General features: G+C 40.8%; 1 protein-coding gene across 1 annotated transcript; it reads left to right on the forward strand.

The window, feature by feature from the left end:
- Nucleotides 1–14,413: 14,413 nt before the first annotated feature.
- Nucleotides 14,414–16,873, forward strand: T265_10869 (hypothetical protein; the record flags this gene model as incomplete). Its single annotated transcript, XM_009177362.1, has 4 exons — nt 14,414–14,495; nt 15,229–15,310; nt 15,784–15,997; nt 16,778–16,873. 4 exons carry the CDS (start codon nt 14,414–14,416, stop codon nt 16,871–16,873), a joined length of 474 nt encoding a protein of 157 aa, XP_009175626.1.
- Nucleotides 16,874–17,526: the final 653 nt, after the last annotated feature.

Raw genomic sequence — 17,526 nt, forward strand, 5'->3', positions numbered from 1 at the left:
CTGAAACAACTTGACATACCATGTTGTCCTTTGGGAGTTCAACCTTTCAGTTAAAATCGGCGCGCTTATGTACGCGAGTATGATGTCCACCTGCGAAACCAGCAACAATTGGCTGATAGTTTCATGGTGCCTTCAGTAAAGCAAAAATAATTGTGGGAATGTCATGGATCGGGAAGAAGCAATTTTTCATGACAGAGTTCTGCATGTCCGCCTCACAAATCCGCTTGAATGAACGACGAATAGTAAACGCTGAGAAGAGTTACGCCTAACACACTGGGACTTTAGGAATAGAAGAAATTCGCCGCAAAATGAAGCAGCATGAACGCTGTTCCCAGGCAGTCACTACCTGCGATTGAGAAGATGCATTACCTTTGATTTTAGTAAATATAGGGACTTTTGAAATTAAATGCTGATGCAATTTTGTCGAGAATGGTGGCAAAGGAGAATCAATTAAAGCACGACGGCATAGTTAGTACATTCTTACACTCATCGTGTTTCCATTGGACACAGTCTATTTTGGTCATCAAAAAATCATTTCCTAGGGTTGATACCAGAATATACATTCAGAAGCTAGCTTAAAAAGTCTGCTTAATTTTTCCACCCGTTGTATTCTTTCAAAAAACAAATCAGAATGATCAAAATTAATGTGCGAGATTGTTATATTGCACAGACTTGAAAACACAAGACAAATCCGTGTTCGGCGATAGTTATGAAGATTAAAGTATCTGCACCTCGAACTCGACGCATAGGAAGGGGACCAAGTTGGAATCTAGCATTTCCCACCTAATAGTCGTTTGGCCCTGGAAAGACATTTCGTAGAACATGACGTTATCATTGTAAACATGTAATGTGTTGCCTAGCCGTAATCGCAACGCATATCATTATGTATGATGAGCAGATTCTCTGCATGAAATATTGATAATATGAAAGCACTGGGCACACCGTATGGTTCCACAGATATTCGTTGTAGTAGCTTGGATCGATGCAATTTACCCGCTAAAATGACTTGCACAAGCGCAAGGTAGCTCGTTCGATGGAGGGATTCACAGATTCTTCTGCCAACTAAAGTTTGTTTTCGTGATGCTATGGATCATAGTTTATCACGCGGTTAAAGAACCCGTGTTCAAAACATCCGCTTAATACATCCCTAGTGCAGACCATCTAACTTTGAACTCAAGGCAAACTTTAACTCAATAACTTAGGATTCTGATCGAGGTACAAAATATTGCATACCATATATATCTGAAACGGGTTAGGTAACGGTTTGTCTAACAGCCACAGCGTGAGCGGATATTCTTCTTTGTTTTCGAGAGATGGAGCAGAGTTAGGGACCAAAGATTGCTTCCATGTTTTGTATAAAATTTATCCCAAGATCAATATTGCTTTTAAATAGGCTGTGTTTCTCATAACTTACTACTGTAGTTCGGTGCGGAACCATGCCCGAGTATTTAAATGAGTATGTGTTTCCAGCTACCACAGGGCAGCCCGGCGTTAGGTGATCACACACATCACTGGCCGTCATCGATAGCGACCTAAATCCGGAGGAGAAGCCTGCTTGTACCCTAGCAGCCCCCACAGTGAAGCTCTGAGCTGCACAAAATAAAGAGCAAAAGGCGACTATGGTTGGTTTTTTCTATCACGTACAATCACAAGGTATTCAGTGAACAATTAAATTACACATTACTAACTTTTATTTGCATATATATAGATGCTTTTATGAAAAATAAGTACCAGACCCCTTTTTCAGTTTAGCGTGCATTTCCTGAAGTGCCATTGATGAACACTGGTAGACACTAATCTGATTGAGGTTGATGTCTTTTAAAAACAGCCTGCCATACAAATTAGAAACTTATGGTGCTAATTTCTGAATATATATACATTATATATATGTGAACAAACCTGACCATAGTCCACTTGTAAAAAGCATAGCTATAAACCATCCAAACTGCCAGGATAGCTGATTCAAGACGGCGGAGAGTTCCAAGCACAGCAATGGCATTTCACTACATTTTCTGTAACGTACGAAATAATAGTTTGAACGACAAATTACACTTCGTCATCTTGAACTCACTTGTCGTGAATAAAATATCAACTGTAGCTTCTCTTCCCCTGGTCAGGATACAATTTGTGGGGTTGCAAGAAAATATTGTCACCGATATCCCGCGAGCTTTAGATGAACCTGTAATTTTGTGGAAAGGAAATTAAGAATAATTAGTTCCCAATACCATGCACGTTGCACTTTGTGTAACGGTTGATTACATTCATCGCTCAAATCCGGTAGCTATCCGTGCTTGTGCAAATAATAACCATCAAACTTGTTCAGACAAATCTGACCAACGCGACCTCGGAGACTGTTTACAAGAAAAGGAATGAAGTCTACTATAAGTTCATCCACGATCTGATCTTTGCCAGTATCAGTAACCACCTTTCAAAAACCACCCACCTCATTTATGATCTTATAGTAAGCCAAGATTTCCTTAGACGGGTAACTGAATCTTCAAAATAACTGATCATTCAGCTTGTTAAAAACTGATCAGCGGTAAAATTGTTTCCAGACTAAAAGTGGCGGAATATTACATTGCTTTACGCGACTGGCGACGGCGATTGCGGCACCCGGACATTGGGCTTCACAAAAAACTGTTCCGCGGTCGCGCTAGGTTACGATCTTTGCCAGGAGAAGTTTTTTCCAAAAAACGACTGTATACATCCACTTGCCAGTCTATCGGTCTTCTCAAAGATCACGTTTTGTACAAGGGATGTGAACAGATTTCAGACACTGACTTTACTGCGAAGAAATAAGGCCAGTATCAGCAAACCCAGTTGGAAAACTGCTTTTTCCTGAATAAGTATTAAAGAATTGACACACCACATTTTAGGGGTAGTCAACACGTTAGCTCCTTTGCGCAAATGCACCCAAGGTATTGCCATAGGTGCACACGGTCCAGACCTCGCATTCAGTGAAGACTTGGAGGCAGGCAATTAAAATCGCCTGAATTATATCAACTTTGCCAGTGCCTCATCATATCATGAGCGAAATAAATTGTGAAAACGATCATCATCATACAAGTGAGTCGTTTGCAAACTGATTTTGATGATACTTCTTGGCAGATTCCTTCAGGAAGTAAGGGGCTTTCCATGAGGTATCTTGTGAGCCATTTGAGAATAGTGGGAATTTTCACTTGATAGTTTTCTTCGGGCGGTGTGCCCAGTCATGCGCCAGGCAAAGGCATATTTCCAGTTTAAATCAAATTATTACAATTTCACCCGATAAGAATAACGCACTCAGTGAAATCATCACAATACAGTCCAACGACACCACACAAGTGTTCTACCAGCATACCGCAAGTAAACTCACCACAATCTCTAAATTCCACGGCGTGTGTGACGCGCGACAAGTTGAGCAGTACCACGGAAACAAATAGAATAATCAGTTTCATTGCGGGCGATAGAAAGCGAAATAATGTCTTAAGGGCGCTTGGAGGATTTATACAACGAACTGCGAAACCTCGTATTGTCAAGGTCGGGTTTTCCAAATGTGAATTCTGCGCTTAAGTCTATTCTAATTTGCCTATGCAGGCATATATTTTTAGCTGGTTTTGATCATGTAGATGAGGGTAACCCGAGTATGCTGTGTGTTCTTCAACGCACATATCAAATCCGTTTCATTTCATATAATCATCTGCGTAAAAATTTCCCGCAGCCACAATCATATATTGAGTGTTGAGCATTAAAAGCATCCGAGCTGTCAGGGGAGTGTGTACCATGAGTAAGGTCATTCAAGTATTTCCCGCCAGAATGCATTAAGTCTTGGGATTTCGAAAAAGCCTCTGTCTCTTCATTCATTCTTGGCACAGCCAGCTCACTAGGTTGTTAGCAAATAGGAGATTAAGTTAACTGTCCAGACATTGGAAATCTCGAGTTGGAAATTTGTAGACGCAATGTTCTCATGAACAGTCGTTCAATAATTTAAAGCCTACGGGTCTGGTTCCTGGCATCTTGCAGAAATAAACTCAAAACACCATACTGGACGCTGTGGATGAAGTTTTCCAGCAGACCCTATACACATCTCAGTCCATCTAGGCGCTGTTGCCCAACCATCCCTTTATTGAACAGTTGATTTTTTCTTACTCGATGTGTCGTGTAACCGTTTGCACAGGCCTGGTTTGACTGAGCTGCTAGTTAATTTACTTTGCTTTTAGACTCACATTATTGCAAGTTATGGTACCCGAGAGGTACACCTGAATTGTCATCATTAAACGCATGATATGAACAATCGTGAATCACGCGAGTTTGAGTGATGAAGTTTCAGAGACTTCATGAAATTCACTGTCAGCGTATACAATTCCATGTCACGTTTCTTGACGTAAATTTATATCCACGAACATTCTGCCATCAGTGGCTTTGTATGTAACGATGCGATTTCTTTAGTACGCGTCACGCAAGCAATTCGTGTGAAACCTGTTTTTTCACGAATACTCAATGAAAACTTATTTATTGCTGAACGAGTAGCTTGCTATCTTCGAAAACTGCTGATAATTCTCATCTGCATTAGCATCAGGATGTCGCCCGATGATGATCTTAACATAAAAACCACAGATCTGTGGGCAGAAACCCGGTTTTCTTATCACTTGGGCTTCATGTCTCGTTTGAATTCACGTCTGGGAAAGGGACCCAGAAGTCCATTGTGATGGATGCACTTTCTAAGGTCAGGTTAATCGAAATCCTTTTGGAAAACTGCTTTTTCCTGAATAAGTATCAAAGAATTGGACACACCACATTTTAGAGGTAGTCAACACATTAGCTCCTTTGCGCAAATGCACCCAAGTTATTGCCATAGGTGCACACAGTCCAGACCTCGCATTCAGTGAAGACTTAGAGACAGGTAATTAAAATCGCCTGAATTATATCAACTTTGCCAGTGCCTCATCATATCATGAGCGAAATAAATTGTGAAAACGATCATCATCATACAAGTGAGTCGTTTGCAAACTGATTTTGATGATACTTCTTGGCAGATTCCTTCAGGAAGTAAGGGGCTTTCCATGAGGTATCTTGTGAGCCATTTGAGAATAGTGGGAATTTTCACTTGATAGTTTTCTTCAGGCGGTGTGCCCAGTCATACGCCAGGCAAAGGCATATTTCCAGTTTAAATCAAATTATTACAATTTCACCCGATAAGAATAACGCACTCAGTGAAATCATCACAATACAGTCCAACGACACCACACAAGTGTTCTACCAGCATACCGCAAGTAAACTCACCACAATCTCTAAATTCCACGGCGTGTGTGACGCGCGACAAGTTGAGCAGTACCACGGAAACAGATAGAATAATCAGTTTCATTGCGGGCGATAGAAAGCGAAATAATGTCTTAAGGGCCCTTGGAGGATTTATACAACGAACTGCGAAACCTCGTATTGTCAAGGTCGGGTTTTCCAAATGTGAATTCTGCGCTTAAGTCTATTCTAATTTGCCTATGCAGGCATATATTTTTAGCTGGTTTTGATCATGTAGATGAGGGTAACCCGAGTATGCTGTGTGTTCTTCAACGCACATATCAAATCCGTTTCATTTCATATAATCATCTGCGTAAAAATTTCCCGCAGCCACAATCATATATTGAGTGTTGAGCATTAAAAGCATCCGAGCTGTCAGGGGAGTGTGTACCATGAGTAAGGTCATTCAAGTATTTCCCGCCAGAATGCATTAAGTCTTGGGATTTCGAAAAAGCCTCTGTCTCTTCATTCATTCTTGGCACAGCCAGCTCACTAGGTTGTTAGCAAATAGGAGATTAAGTTAACTGTCCAGACATTGGAAATCTCGAGTTGGAAATTTGTAGACGCAATGTTCTCATGAACAGTCGTTCAATAATTTAAAGCCTACGGGTCTGGTTCCTGGCATCTTGCAGAAATAAACTCAAAACACCATACTGGACGCTGTGGATGAAGTTTTCCAGCAGACCCTATACACATCTCAGTCCATCTAGGCGCTGTTGCCCAACCATCCCTTTATTGAACAGTTGATTTTTTCTTACTCGATGTGTCGTGTAACCGTTTGCACAGGCCTGGTTTGACTGAGCTGCTAGTTAATTTACTTTGCTTTTAGACTCACATTATTGCAAGTTATGGTACCCGAGAGGTACACCTGAATTGTCATCATTAAACGCATGATATGAACAATCGTGAATCACGCGAGTTTGAGTGATGAAGTTTCAGAGACTTCATGAAATTCACTGTCAGCGTATACAATTCCATGTCACGTTTCTTGACGTAAATTTATATCCACGAACATTCTGCCATCAGTGGCTTTGTATGTAACGATGCGATTTCTTTAGTACGCGTCACGCAAGCAATTCGTGTGAAACCTGTTTTTTCACGAATACTCAATGAAAACTTATTTATTGCTGAACGAGTAGCTTGCTATCTTCGAAAACTGCTGATAATTCTCATCTGCATTAGCATCAGGATGTCGCCCGATGATGATCTTAACATAAAAACCACAGGTCTGTAAGCAAAAACCCGGTTTTCTTATCACTTGGGCTTCATGTCTCGTTTGAATTCACGTCTGGGAAAGGGACCCAGAAGTCCATTGTGATGGATGCACTTTCTATGGTCAGGTTAATCGAAATCCTTTAATAGCTCACCACTACAGGATTCCGGTTTGGGATTAATCCTGTAAACCTAGTCTCAAGAAGCTCACGGGATATCAAAGTGCGGGTCAGCCAGTTGAGTGTGAAGGTTTATTCGGTCAAGCTTTTGCTTTGTTTTGAACCCGTCGGTAGTTTGGTTTTGTACCGTTTTATATTTATTTCGTTTGCTGTTTCACACAGTAAGAAAATCCCACTGCATCAACCTGGTTTTTTACGGTGGTTTCTTACGGAAACACAAATGAACCATGGTGATGCATGTAGAAGATAATTGTGGATCGATTAATCCTGTAAACATAGTCTCAAGAATCTCGCGGGGTATCAAAGTGCGCGTCAGCCAGTTGGGTGTGAAAGTTTATTTGGTCCAGCTTTTGCTTTGTTTTGAACCAGTCGGTAGTTTGGTTGTGGTTTTGTACCGTTTGCTGTTTCCCAGAGTAGAGAAGATCCCACTGCATCAACCTGGTTTCTCACGGTGGTTTCTTACGGAAACGCAAATGAACCACAGTGATACATGTAGAAGATAATGTTAGACTAAATATATTATTTGCTTTTCGTCTTTCCTTTTGTTGCTCAGTATTCGGAAGAAGTACTTCAAGTATGGTCACAAGAGGGGCAATCGCAATGGTATTTTCGATGAAGGCAAATTCCAACGATCAACCCGATTCCTGTGAATGAAAGGAAAATATATTTTCTACTCATGATGAAATACAAGCCTATTGGCCTTCATTCGCTTATATTTTGTGCGTTTTTTATTAAAGCATTCGTTTCATGACCTTGGTACCCACCGCGTGCCAGTTCACATGGGATCAAGTTTTACCTAGAATCAAGAGACTAGTTCAGCCTAATTGCATTCATGAGTAAAACATGCTTGGAGGAAAGGCACTGTGCATATGTGGCGAAATTTGCATAAACCGAGACAACCGGAAATGATTATGTTTGATCATAGTGGTCACAATGGTACTTTAACATTGCGTTACTCTTGAAAAATACGCACTTGTACAAAGTTGTTAGATCCATCTTCTGAGATTGAGGCCAGCGTATTGACATGGTGTAATGCTGGTTTCTGACGTGATTGCAGTAACTGATGTGTTCAAACTCTGCAAATTGTTTGGGACTTTGTAATATGTAAGTAATAATTTTGAGGTTGCAGCCCTGTTAATGTAGAGAGTAATAAGCTTCATGAGCTGCCACGTTCTACAGTTGTAAAAATAAGCGGTGGAAATATCTGGATTTGGGTTGCATTTTGGAATTTTGGCGCAAAGAGAGCGCGCTTCGACTACAAATGGCTTATAATTCACGGACGAGGTATTCTCAAAGTACTATGTCGTGAATAGTTTTGTATTTTCGGTTATTAAGGCATAATTAGGAGTTGCATGTTCAATGTAGTGGTTCGGTCAAGGGGTCCTTCATGTAATGCACGGGGCTCTGGGTACTATTCCGGAATGCATGATGCAAGAGAACCTGTTTACAGCGAATAAGTCAGTACACCTTATGTCAAAAAGGCAAACATAGTGAGCTCATGCAGATAGTGGGCCAGAAAAAACGAAAACATACCCTTTTAGATTACAGGAAGTCCTGGCACTTCAGGTTTTCGCATTTGCTATCCGGCTAAAATAATTCCGGTATTTTAGCTATATTATGTATTATTTTGCATCTGAAGAGCCCCTTATTTTTTCACTGGATTGACTCATCTGTTTGAGTCCATGTTACTTTGATTATTCCACGGTTGGTTATACATTTGCGGGAATTCGCGCAACCTGTGAGGAGAGTATAATTTCGAGATAAATATTTGCGTGTATACAAATCGAACCGTCCGGTTTAACTCCATATGCAAATAAACAATTCAATCTTTATCATCCGTTTTGAGGAATGAAATACCTACAGTATTCGTTTCTGCATTGCATGCGCTATGAAATATTTAGTTAGCGACTTTCAGTTATCCAGATATGAAGAACTTCGCGGATTGACAATTTAGTCAAGTTACTCGTGTTCAAAGTAGCTTACTCAAGCCATCTCAGAAATATCTCACAAGACCACTCCACATAAGCAACAAACCACTGCGACGTTAGGTGGAGGAGTTAAAATTTCCGGAACAGCACTGACCTCATTCCACACAATGCATAATGCTGCATCACACTTCCGCACTGGGCAGCAAGCAATTTTAGCTTTGTCAACGATTATTCAGCAACAGTCACACCACGAAGCAAAAAAAAGTACGCAGTACTCCGTTCCCTGGACCAGTCCGAAATAAGAATCCTCACTATTGTCCAGCCAATGGTAAAATGTCTGCCGTGGAATCCTCAGCACCGCCCCGCTGTCAAGCCAATATTCGTGAGCACCACAGGCACCTGGTCTCTGGAACTCTCATTACAAGAGAGCAATCAACATATTGCAACAATGTAGTCAGTGAATTGGTAGTCCTAATGTTTTATCGCAGGGCCGCGCAATGGTTGGCCTGGTAGGCTATGCAATAAGGAAACGAGAAAAACTGAACCACGAACATAATCTCCTGTTTCTCTGCTAAGTTCGTAATTAGGACAGTATAGGATTGCATTTGGCCACAGGGGTATTGCTCGTACAAACACATCCTTTTGAAAGTGAAACGTCAAAAAGCAATCGCATGCAATGGCTGACTAATCATGACTAATGTCGACAACACCATAGTTTTATTACGCAGCCTTAACAAGTTAATCACTTGGCTGCGCATTGGCAATGGCTGTGTTCCTATTTAGGTAAGCCGAACTAGTCTCTGCGTTTTCAGCCACAGCTGACTAACGTATATTCACAAACTTCATCGCATGCTACGGATCGTTGGAGCGGCTATCGTAGCTGAGTTAAGTAGTGTGACAAAAAGCATTTCAACCGCGCTAAGAAAATTACATCATTTGTTAGGGAAACAATGTTCGTATGTATATATTACGGAAATACAGCGGAGCATTGTGCCCCAGAGCAAAGGTTTGGCTTAGCGACCAAACAAAACCCCAGTAAACGGATGCGTAAAAATCAGGCAAATGGTATTGCTGATGCTTGGAAATGAAGTAGTAGATGGTTTGCTGTGATTCGATGGGCGTGCAAGGTGCAGGAGGCTTTGTTTTGAGTTCTATAAATAACGGTAAATATCAATTTCCGAAAACTTGAGTTCTATCTTCATTGGATTTTTAGTGACCCTCGGACAAGGACCGTAATGCTAGTAAGAAAGGGAATCTGTGTGGGTGGATGGAACTTCATTTCGTGCCAAATTTCGATCATATGTAGCTTTCTTTACCAGGTTTAAGTAAACTCAAAATGTGCGCTATCAAGTGGAATATAGTCAACCGAATTCTGTAGAACCGAAATTTGTCCAGTTCGTCGGTGGGCTTCTTTGTCGAAATTGTCTTCACGTCGATTTCAAACATGCAAGTGAAAAGTTCCTGGGGATAGAAGAAATGCTGTGATGGAACAATTCAATATCCACAACATATGACTACCAAAGTTCACCGCGGTGAAAAGGAATGTCCGAACCCAATCTCTCCTACACTCATCAAGACTAAATGCACGACAAACTTATAACAAGTATGCCAGGCCTTTCTTATCTACTGACAGAATGTTTCACTTTGCTGGCATGTCCAGTGTGACGAATACAGTTCATTATCTGCGTGATACTGTGGTCCCTGTTCCAGGAACTAATAGACATACATTATCCACCACTACTTCCGTATACTACAGTCCATGAAGAAAAGCGTATATCTGAAATCCTAATTCGTATACTGATGGCAATATTCGGGGGAGAAATTATTAAAACACACAACTACAGGAGAAAACTTCCTGCATCTAAAAATGAAAACTCGCTGCAGATCAGTATTCTGTGTAATGAGCGGTGATAAGGTTAACCAAAACGCGGTGGGCAATAAAACTGCGCCGCTTCAATTATTTCCTAGGCTTCTACACTGGAAGGTTTGATAGACACCATGATGAGCTCAACGGAAGCTTGAACTGTATGTGAAACTGTTAATAAAATGGAGGTTGATCTGGTGAATGTCGAATTGTTTCTCAAATCGACAATCAAATTGTGAGCGTTTGATGACGGAAAGCTGCTAATTTAAATGGCACGTTTCATAAAAATTCTAGCAGTCACAATAATGGCTACCAATATTTTGACAGTGGTATGTGTTGCGCCGTTCGCCGAACAAAGCGAAAAGTTATTGTCAATATCACTACTAGCACTGCGGTTCGGCACTGCGCCAGGCATAAAGAACCCGCCGCTAATCGACGATGCACATACGGCATAAAATCACTATTCGTGCCGGTGAATGCGCCTCACTCATTTGTATCTAGTGTATACAATGTGCATCCTGACTGGTCACATAACGAACAAAATGATACTTAGTTCATTTCTCAGTCAGAAAAACGAATTCGTGAAGGCATTGTTTCCGATCCAGATTTAACGAGTTAACGCCAGTTGTTACCAACCTGCACGGATAAGACGGTTTTTTTCATAATTCCATCAGCTGGGCCAGTGTATGGTATTTTATTCGTGGACGAAGTGTAGAGCCTAGTAGGAAGTTTGCTTATCAGCAAGTGAACTCCTTACTGGAACACACTGACGGTGCGAATATTGCGGAGCTCAGGCGAGATTCAATCTCACTCCTCGGCTAGTGCTTGAAGATTTACTTTTTGAGCCAAACGCCTGCAATAACCGGGACACAACTCTCTCTTCATTTAGACCGCGCGTTGAGCAGTGAGTTCTCAGCTGTTGAATTCTAGTGAGGGCAGTGAACTCTCTTTACCAGAAATCTGAAAACAGTATATAGGGGCCGAAGTTTCGAACATATTAGATTCCTCCTAAAGTGAGCAACAAGAATGCCGTGAAGGTATAGTCAGCCAGAGAGCTTGTGTGAACAATGTCGAAATAGTACGCAGAGAATCTACATCCACTGATTTTACTAATTAGTGCCATGACGTTTTTGGATATACGTTGGTCTCCTTCCGTTATCCCGGAATCTAAAGAGCGGTCAGAAACTGAACGCCTCGAAGGCTACGTGTGACAGCGCCATATTTGCCAACGTTCTGATACATAATATTTTGATGTCACTGAAGATTTCTCAAGCTGGTGCTAAGTAAGGCGATTAAACTCATGCATTAGTGTAGTCATCAACACAATGTGCGGCATTAGTTTGGATAATTGTTTAGCCAACTCAAGATTACTTTTCGGTATGATGTAAATTTCAACGGAATTTATTCATAAGCACCGCACTTATGTACAAAACGATTCACCACGTGTTTGTCTATTTGATCAGCCCCCTATATCGAATTGTATATTAAGCCACAATTTCGTGGTCGCTTAAAGCCCTGGTAGAATTTATTCGGAATGAATCTAGGAGACTTGTTTAATGATTGTGTTGTTTACAGTTGTGTTATTCTCATTGATTCTCCTAACAAGTGAGAAAGGTTCACGATTAGGCAGTTTTTTCATACTATTCGTAACTTCATTTCATTGGAAAATATATATTATGTTTGTTTTTCGTGAGTTGATTTCTGATCTGTCGTTTTCCTACAACAATTGATGAAGGCTCCAATCGCACTCCCGGAGGAGTCTTACTGCCATTTCCACGGCCTACTGCTGCCCTGTAAACATGTTTCCTTTTGCTTACTTTCATACGCTTAGATCTTTCAAAGGAGACTTCTGATTGGATAACGTTTAATGTCGGGCTGGATATTCTGTCACCATATTTCTAGTAGAAAATTTTAGTTACTAGTCTCTGGTTTTCTTTTAATATCCAAAGATTAAAAGGAAATCGCAAACCAAACTTTCCAAAATTTAATACTCACTTTGGGAGAATACGTTGACATTTTGTCTTTCAGTCATAAGAATTTAACTGTACCCGGACTGCTGGTGCCACTCATTTGAGGGGATGCCAGGGACGATGCATGACTGAAACAATAATAATATTCCATTTGCGATGTACGTTTCGCTCATTATCCGTAAAGTTAAATATCTTTCACCCCGTAGAAGTAGTGGACAAGAACAAGGCAACTGGAAAAACATATCTAGCATGATGAATGTTTTTCGGATAGGCACTGAGGTTCGAAGAGCAGTCAAGTCAAAATATCTATACCCGATCATTATTCCGCGCTATTCTGGGAGAATGACAACAGGGAGATAGTGATACCACAAAATTGGGTTGTATGTGGGTTAGTTTATGAAACGCACACATCCAAAATTATTGAATTGATGTTTGTTGAGGCTATATGAACGGATTCGTATGACAGCGGTGACATCTGTCTTCCATTGCATAGTTGAAAATCAGTCTGACAAACTTCTTGTTACGACATTTCACCATGTTCAAGTGGACCAGAATGGCAGTTTCATTGCAATGTCCCTATTGTGCAATCAGTGTTCCTCCGAAAATGACTCAGTGGCTTCAAATAGCTGTTTGTTATCCGTCTGAAACCGAAACTATGAAACACGAGATTCCGCAGATTCTCCGGTCGGAAATGCGATGAATAGAATATTATTCGCGTTTTACTTTCAGTTCAAGGTCTCATCACAATAACACTGAATAAATTATTTATTTATCGTCAGCAATTTAACGCTCCCAACATGTATAACTAATTATCCTGCAAATGTCTTCAGAACGTCAGCCTGGACATTACCACTGAATATTTGTGCTTCCGCTTTGCGTTAGAGAATTAGACGCGGATATTGCATACCCACCGAGTATCTAAACAAGTGATTAAATCGATCTGCGCGTGCTGCCTGTTCTCGGGTTGTGAACCCCTGGTGAAATATTGCATTTACAAGTGACACTCATTCAAGTCCATTACATATTTTCAGATCGAATACTTTGCTTGACGTGAAAGTAGTCGACAGCACGTAGAATACCCAAAGCATTCTCCACTTATTTGATAGAGTCACAAGGAGACATTATATTGCACATTCAAAAGTGAGTTTCAGGTGCACTTTCATCACATTGTAAAGCAGAAAGGCATGAAGCAGCATTGATGGCTAATTGAGAATCTGTGGTCAGTTTACTAGTATTCGACCAGGACACACCGTTTTATTTGCCAAATGTGAAACGCTCGCCTTCAAACGCTCCAACATGCACCAAGGAGTCACGGCCAGTAAAGGGTTGCATGTGCGCTGGGTTCGCAGTTAACCAAGAAATATGAATATTGCCAACAAGACTATCCCTTAATCTCCTGATCACCGTCTTACAATTCCCTAATTCTCTCCATTTCCAATAAGCATCCTTCTCAACTTTAAACAGGGCCCACCCATATATACATTGATTCAAAAGAATGTAAACAAAGATGAGCTAGCATCAGCTTTGCCACGATTCGGATATAACTGTGCAACTTTGTGTCGTTAGGTTACTCATTCAGTGAAAATTGCACAAAAGCTCCACGAGAGGTGTGCGCGAATCCAGACAAGTGTTCTAGTGCTACTTTATTTGCTTGTACATTTTTCAAAACGCTTTACTCTCAGTGAATGTCCTTGAGTTTCAAATTATGTTAAACTATATGGCCTGGAGCGAAAACTGCGAAAAGTGGACTGCTATACTTTAATGAGATTCAAGTTTAACAATGGACATGTGGGACTAACAGTGGTCACAATTTACGCATTATGAAAAGGGATAAAGACATTTTGTTTAACCATGCTAATTCTGCAGAAAAGTTAACATCCATTTCACTTGTAAAATTTCAAGTAACCTACGCACCCAAGCAAAAGTCGTTATATAAGTTGATAAGGAATTCGCATAAAGCGTCTGCGTTTCTCTACATACGGCATGCCAGTATCATTCATCCTAATATGCGGCGCGGTTTTTTGTGTGCCTTGTCTTGCATACAGTGTAAGCTACACAGACTGCGGTAAGATGTGTGGATGTCTGTTTAGTGTATCTCTATCATAATGTTTACATTAAAATTGGAGGGTACAAACCACTTGGTCCAAAGACTTCCACATTATTCTTAGAATACAGTGTTCATCCCGCCCATTTTCGCTAGGTCATATGAAATCGTGTCATCATTATTTGCGATGTTTTTACAAGTCTCTTCGCATACTGGTATGATCGAAATCCTAAGGTTCACTCCATGTATTTGACGCAGTGACTAACAGTAAAATGCTCCCATTCTCCCCAGATGGATCTAAGAATTTTGATGTTTTACCGCAGAATGTTGGAGAAATCACTGCTTTCACATATTTCCTTCGTGAAGTTTTATCGAGTGAAGCTGATTTGGTAGTGAAAGTTGCCGTCGTCATTAGGGTTAACGTGTTTTCCGCTGGTGTCAACTAAATCCTAGACGCGTGCCTTAGTATTGTGCGTTCCGACGTAAAAGAGAGTGTGCAACCTGAGTCAATAGCCGTTATGAATTTGTTTATTCCCCAAAGTATAATCTGTGCAATGTCGTTAATGAACAAGCGCGTAAAGAGAGAAATGCCCTGGAGTGGCGGAATGGTGACATACACGCCGTCGAATGTAGAGGCTAATAACTGACTAGCCCGCTTTGACTCTCGGCTACCTGGTTTGCAGTCTCAAGCTTGATGTATACCTGCGTTATTTGGAATAGAGTTTTATTTCTATTCTCATCCCCGACTTTACAGGTTCAACCGGGATTTTCGTGGTGTCAGTGGATATCGAACCCTGCAACCGTGAACCTTGCAAACTCATTAAGGGGACAAGTGTGTCAGTCAGGATTAACTTTATGGCGTGTAAGTACTCCGGTAACTAAGGTTTTTTTAATTTCGTGTGTTTTATAACACCTGCTGGTTAAACGTTGCTCATGAAACTAACGCCCCCTACGCGTTGCCTGTTACCACCCCTCAGTTTTATTGTCATGTGGATGTAACTTCATACACTCATTCAACATGGCTGTTTATTCTTGGAGTCTATCCGATGTTTGTAACAAAGCAGTCACCCTGAGTGGTTGATCCATGTAAGAACGAGAAGAATTTTGGCGAAGGCTATTTTATGGTGTAGAGACGGATTGGAGTATCAATGACACCAAATCCGTCACCCAAAGTTTTTGCGTCCTTCGTATCACTCATACTCTCATCTAACTATTTAATACAATGAGCAGCTTGTTAATTTGTCAATACTGCTTTAAGCATAGTTGATAAATGGCATATGGTTTTTCAATTATTTCAAAATGTTGAAAGAATACGTGCTGGAGGAGCCAATATTCAAGGTTTATATCCTGCCGGACCAGTACGAATACCCCTACAGCGCAACGGCATCTGTGCTCAACTTGTTCCGACGTGTCCCATAGAAGCTGGAGGAGTGTATACTTACCAGGTCGCACGTACGATGCCCAACAACGTTCCAGATGTAAGCCACAACTTGAAACTAGGAGCACTTGCGTCCGCATGTTTTGTAATATGTCAATAAAGGTGGCACCATAAAAATTATACCCTTCAAATCTACATAACAAAAGTTGTATTACGTGTCTCGAATACGTGTTGCTCGTATTTTAAAGATCCTAGGAAACACAGTTGTAAACTTTGACGTATTTTGCAGTACCCTATCCTGTTGAGCCACTTTAAAATGGAATAACCTTTAGTCGTTATTGATCACTGATTGAGTTTGACGGAAACTTGTCTCTAACAAGTAATGTACTTTTGTCTAGTACAAGCATTTAAGTTTACGAGAAAATGAATTAATATATCCAGTAGCGATTGTGCACTTTTAGACAGTGGTACTTATGGTATTTTCAGCTCAAATACTCAAAATTGTCAGGTTGCATTCTGCCGTTTATCAAAGAGATTCGCAGAAGAGTGCATATGCAAGCATGATGTAATTACTCCTCCGTATAGGATAATAGCAATTACTCAACAAGTTCGTCGTGTGGTGTGACTAATACCAACCCTCTTTTGTTTCTTGGCTGACAAACTATCAGCAGTTATCCCCACGCCCCCCTCCAGTTCATAAATTACCGTATCGATGTTCCTATACACCCAGACAAATTTTAAGAAACGGGAAACGGTGACAGTCTATGCCTGTTAAATTGTCATGCTTATATCATGCTTCAACGCTTCCTGAACGGCAGTCATATTTTTAATACATTCGAAATCGAGCGAGAATCTTTGAAGCTCTATCAGCCGACGATTTTTCTGTTTGCCTTTAAATTCACATTTTATATTTCCTTTCTTGCAGGGTCCTATGACGATACGATGGGAACTGTTAATTGACAGTGGTTTGCCCTTTCTCTGCATTGAACTTTCTGTGGAGATCGCAGTGGCGGCGGAGTGAATATGGCACACGTAGTGTTAGTTTCTTGAAGCTGACGTCACATATCATCAGTGCAAGGGTGTACACTTCTCAAGGTTATTGTCGGTAGGCATTCAATTTCAACGGTGAATTTTGAAGTTCGGAGGTCTATGCCCACACATTTAATGACCCTGCAAATGAACAAGAGATTTATTCACTTTTTCGTCATTCATCGTTGACCAACTCGATATTCACCTTAGTGGAAACACGAGTCAATGAGCCACTGAATCTCGCTCAATAAAAGGCTACCTATTTTGTCCAAAATGTTTAGAAAATGCTATTGTCTGACAGTCATTGGCCCTTTTTAAGACTTGCCAAATGTTTGCTTGCACAAAAGCGAATGACAGTCGCAGTAAAACCGGGAGGGCTCACTTTCATATGTTTAATTCCCTTACGAAATGTTTTATTGTGCATTTTCAATGAAGCATTTTTTCCGATTTGTTTGTTCGTTCAGACGAAACAGGGCTACCGTTGACTGTTCTTTGTATGTTACCCGATGTGACTCAAAAAGAGCATTCGTTTGGCCTAGTGCTTGCATGATCACCTGGAGACCGCAGTAAAAATACTGCGACGCGAAAGAGCATTTCCTCTGAGTTTGTCACCGCTGTATCCTGTTGTGAATCGTTACTGTAAAT

This window comes from Opisthorchis viverrini, assembly GCF_000715545.1.
Source record: "Opisthorchis viverrini unplaced genomic scaffold opera_v5_414, whole genome shotgun sequence".
Classification (NCBI taxonomy): Eukaryota; Metazoa; Platyhelminthes; class Trematoda; order Opisthorchiida; family Opisthorchiidae; genus Opisthorchis; species Opisthorchis viverrini.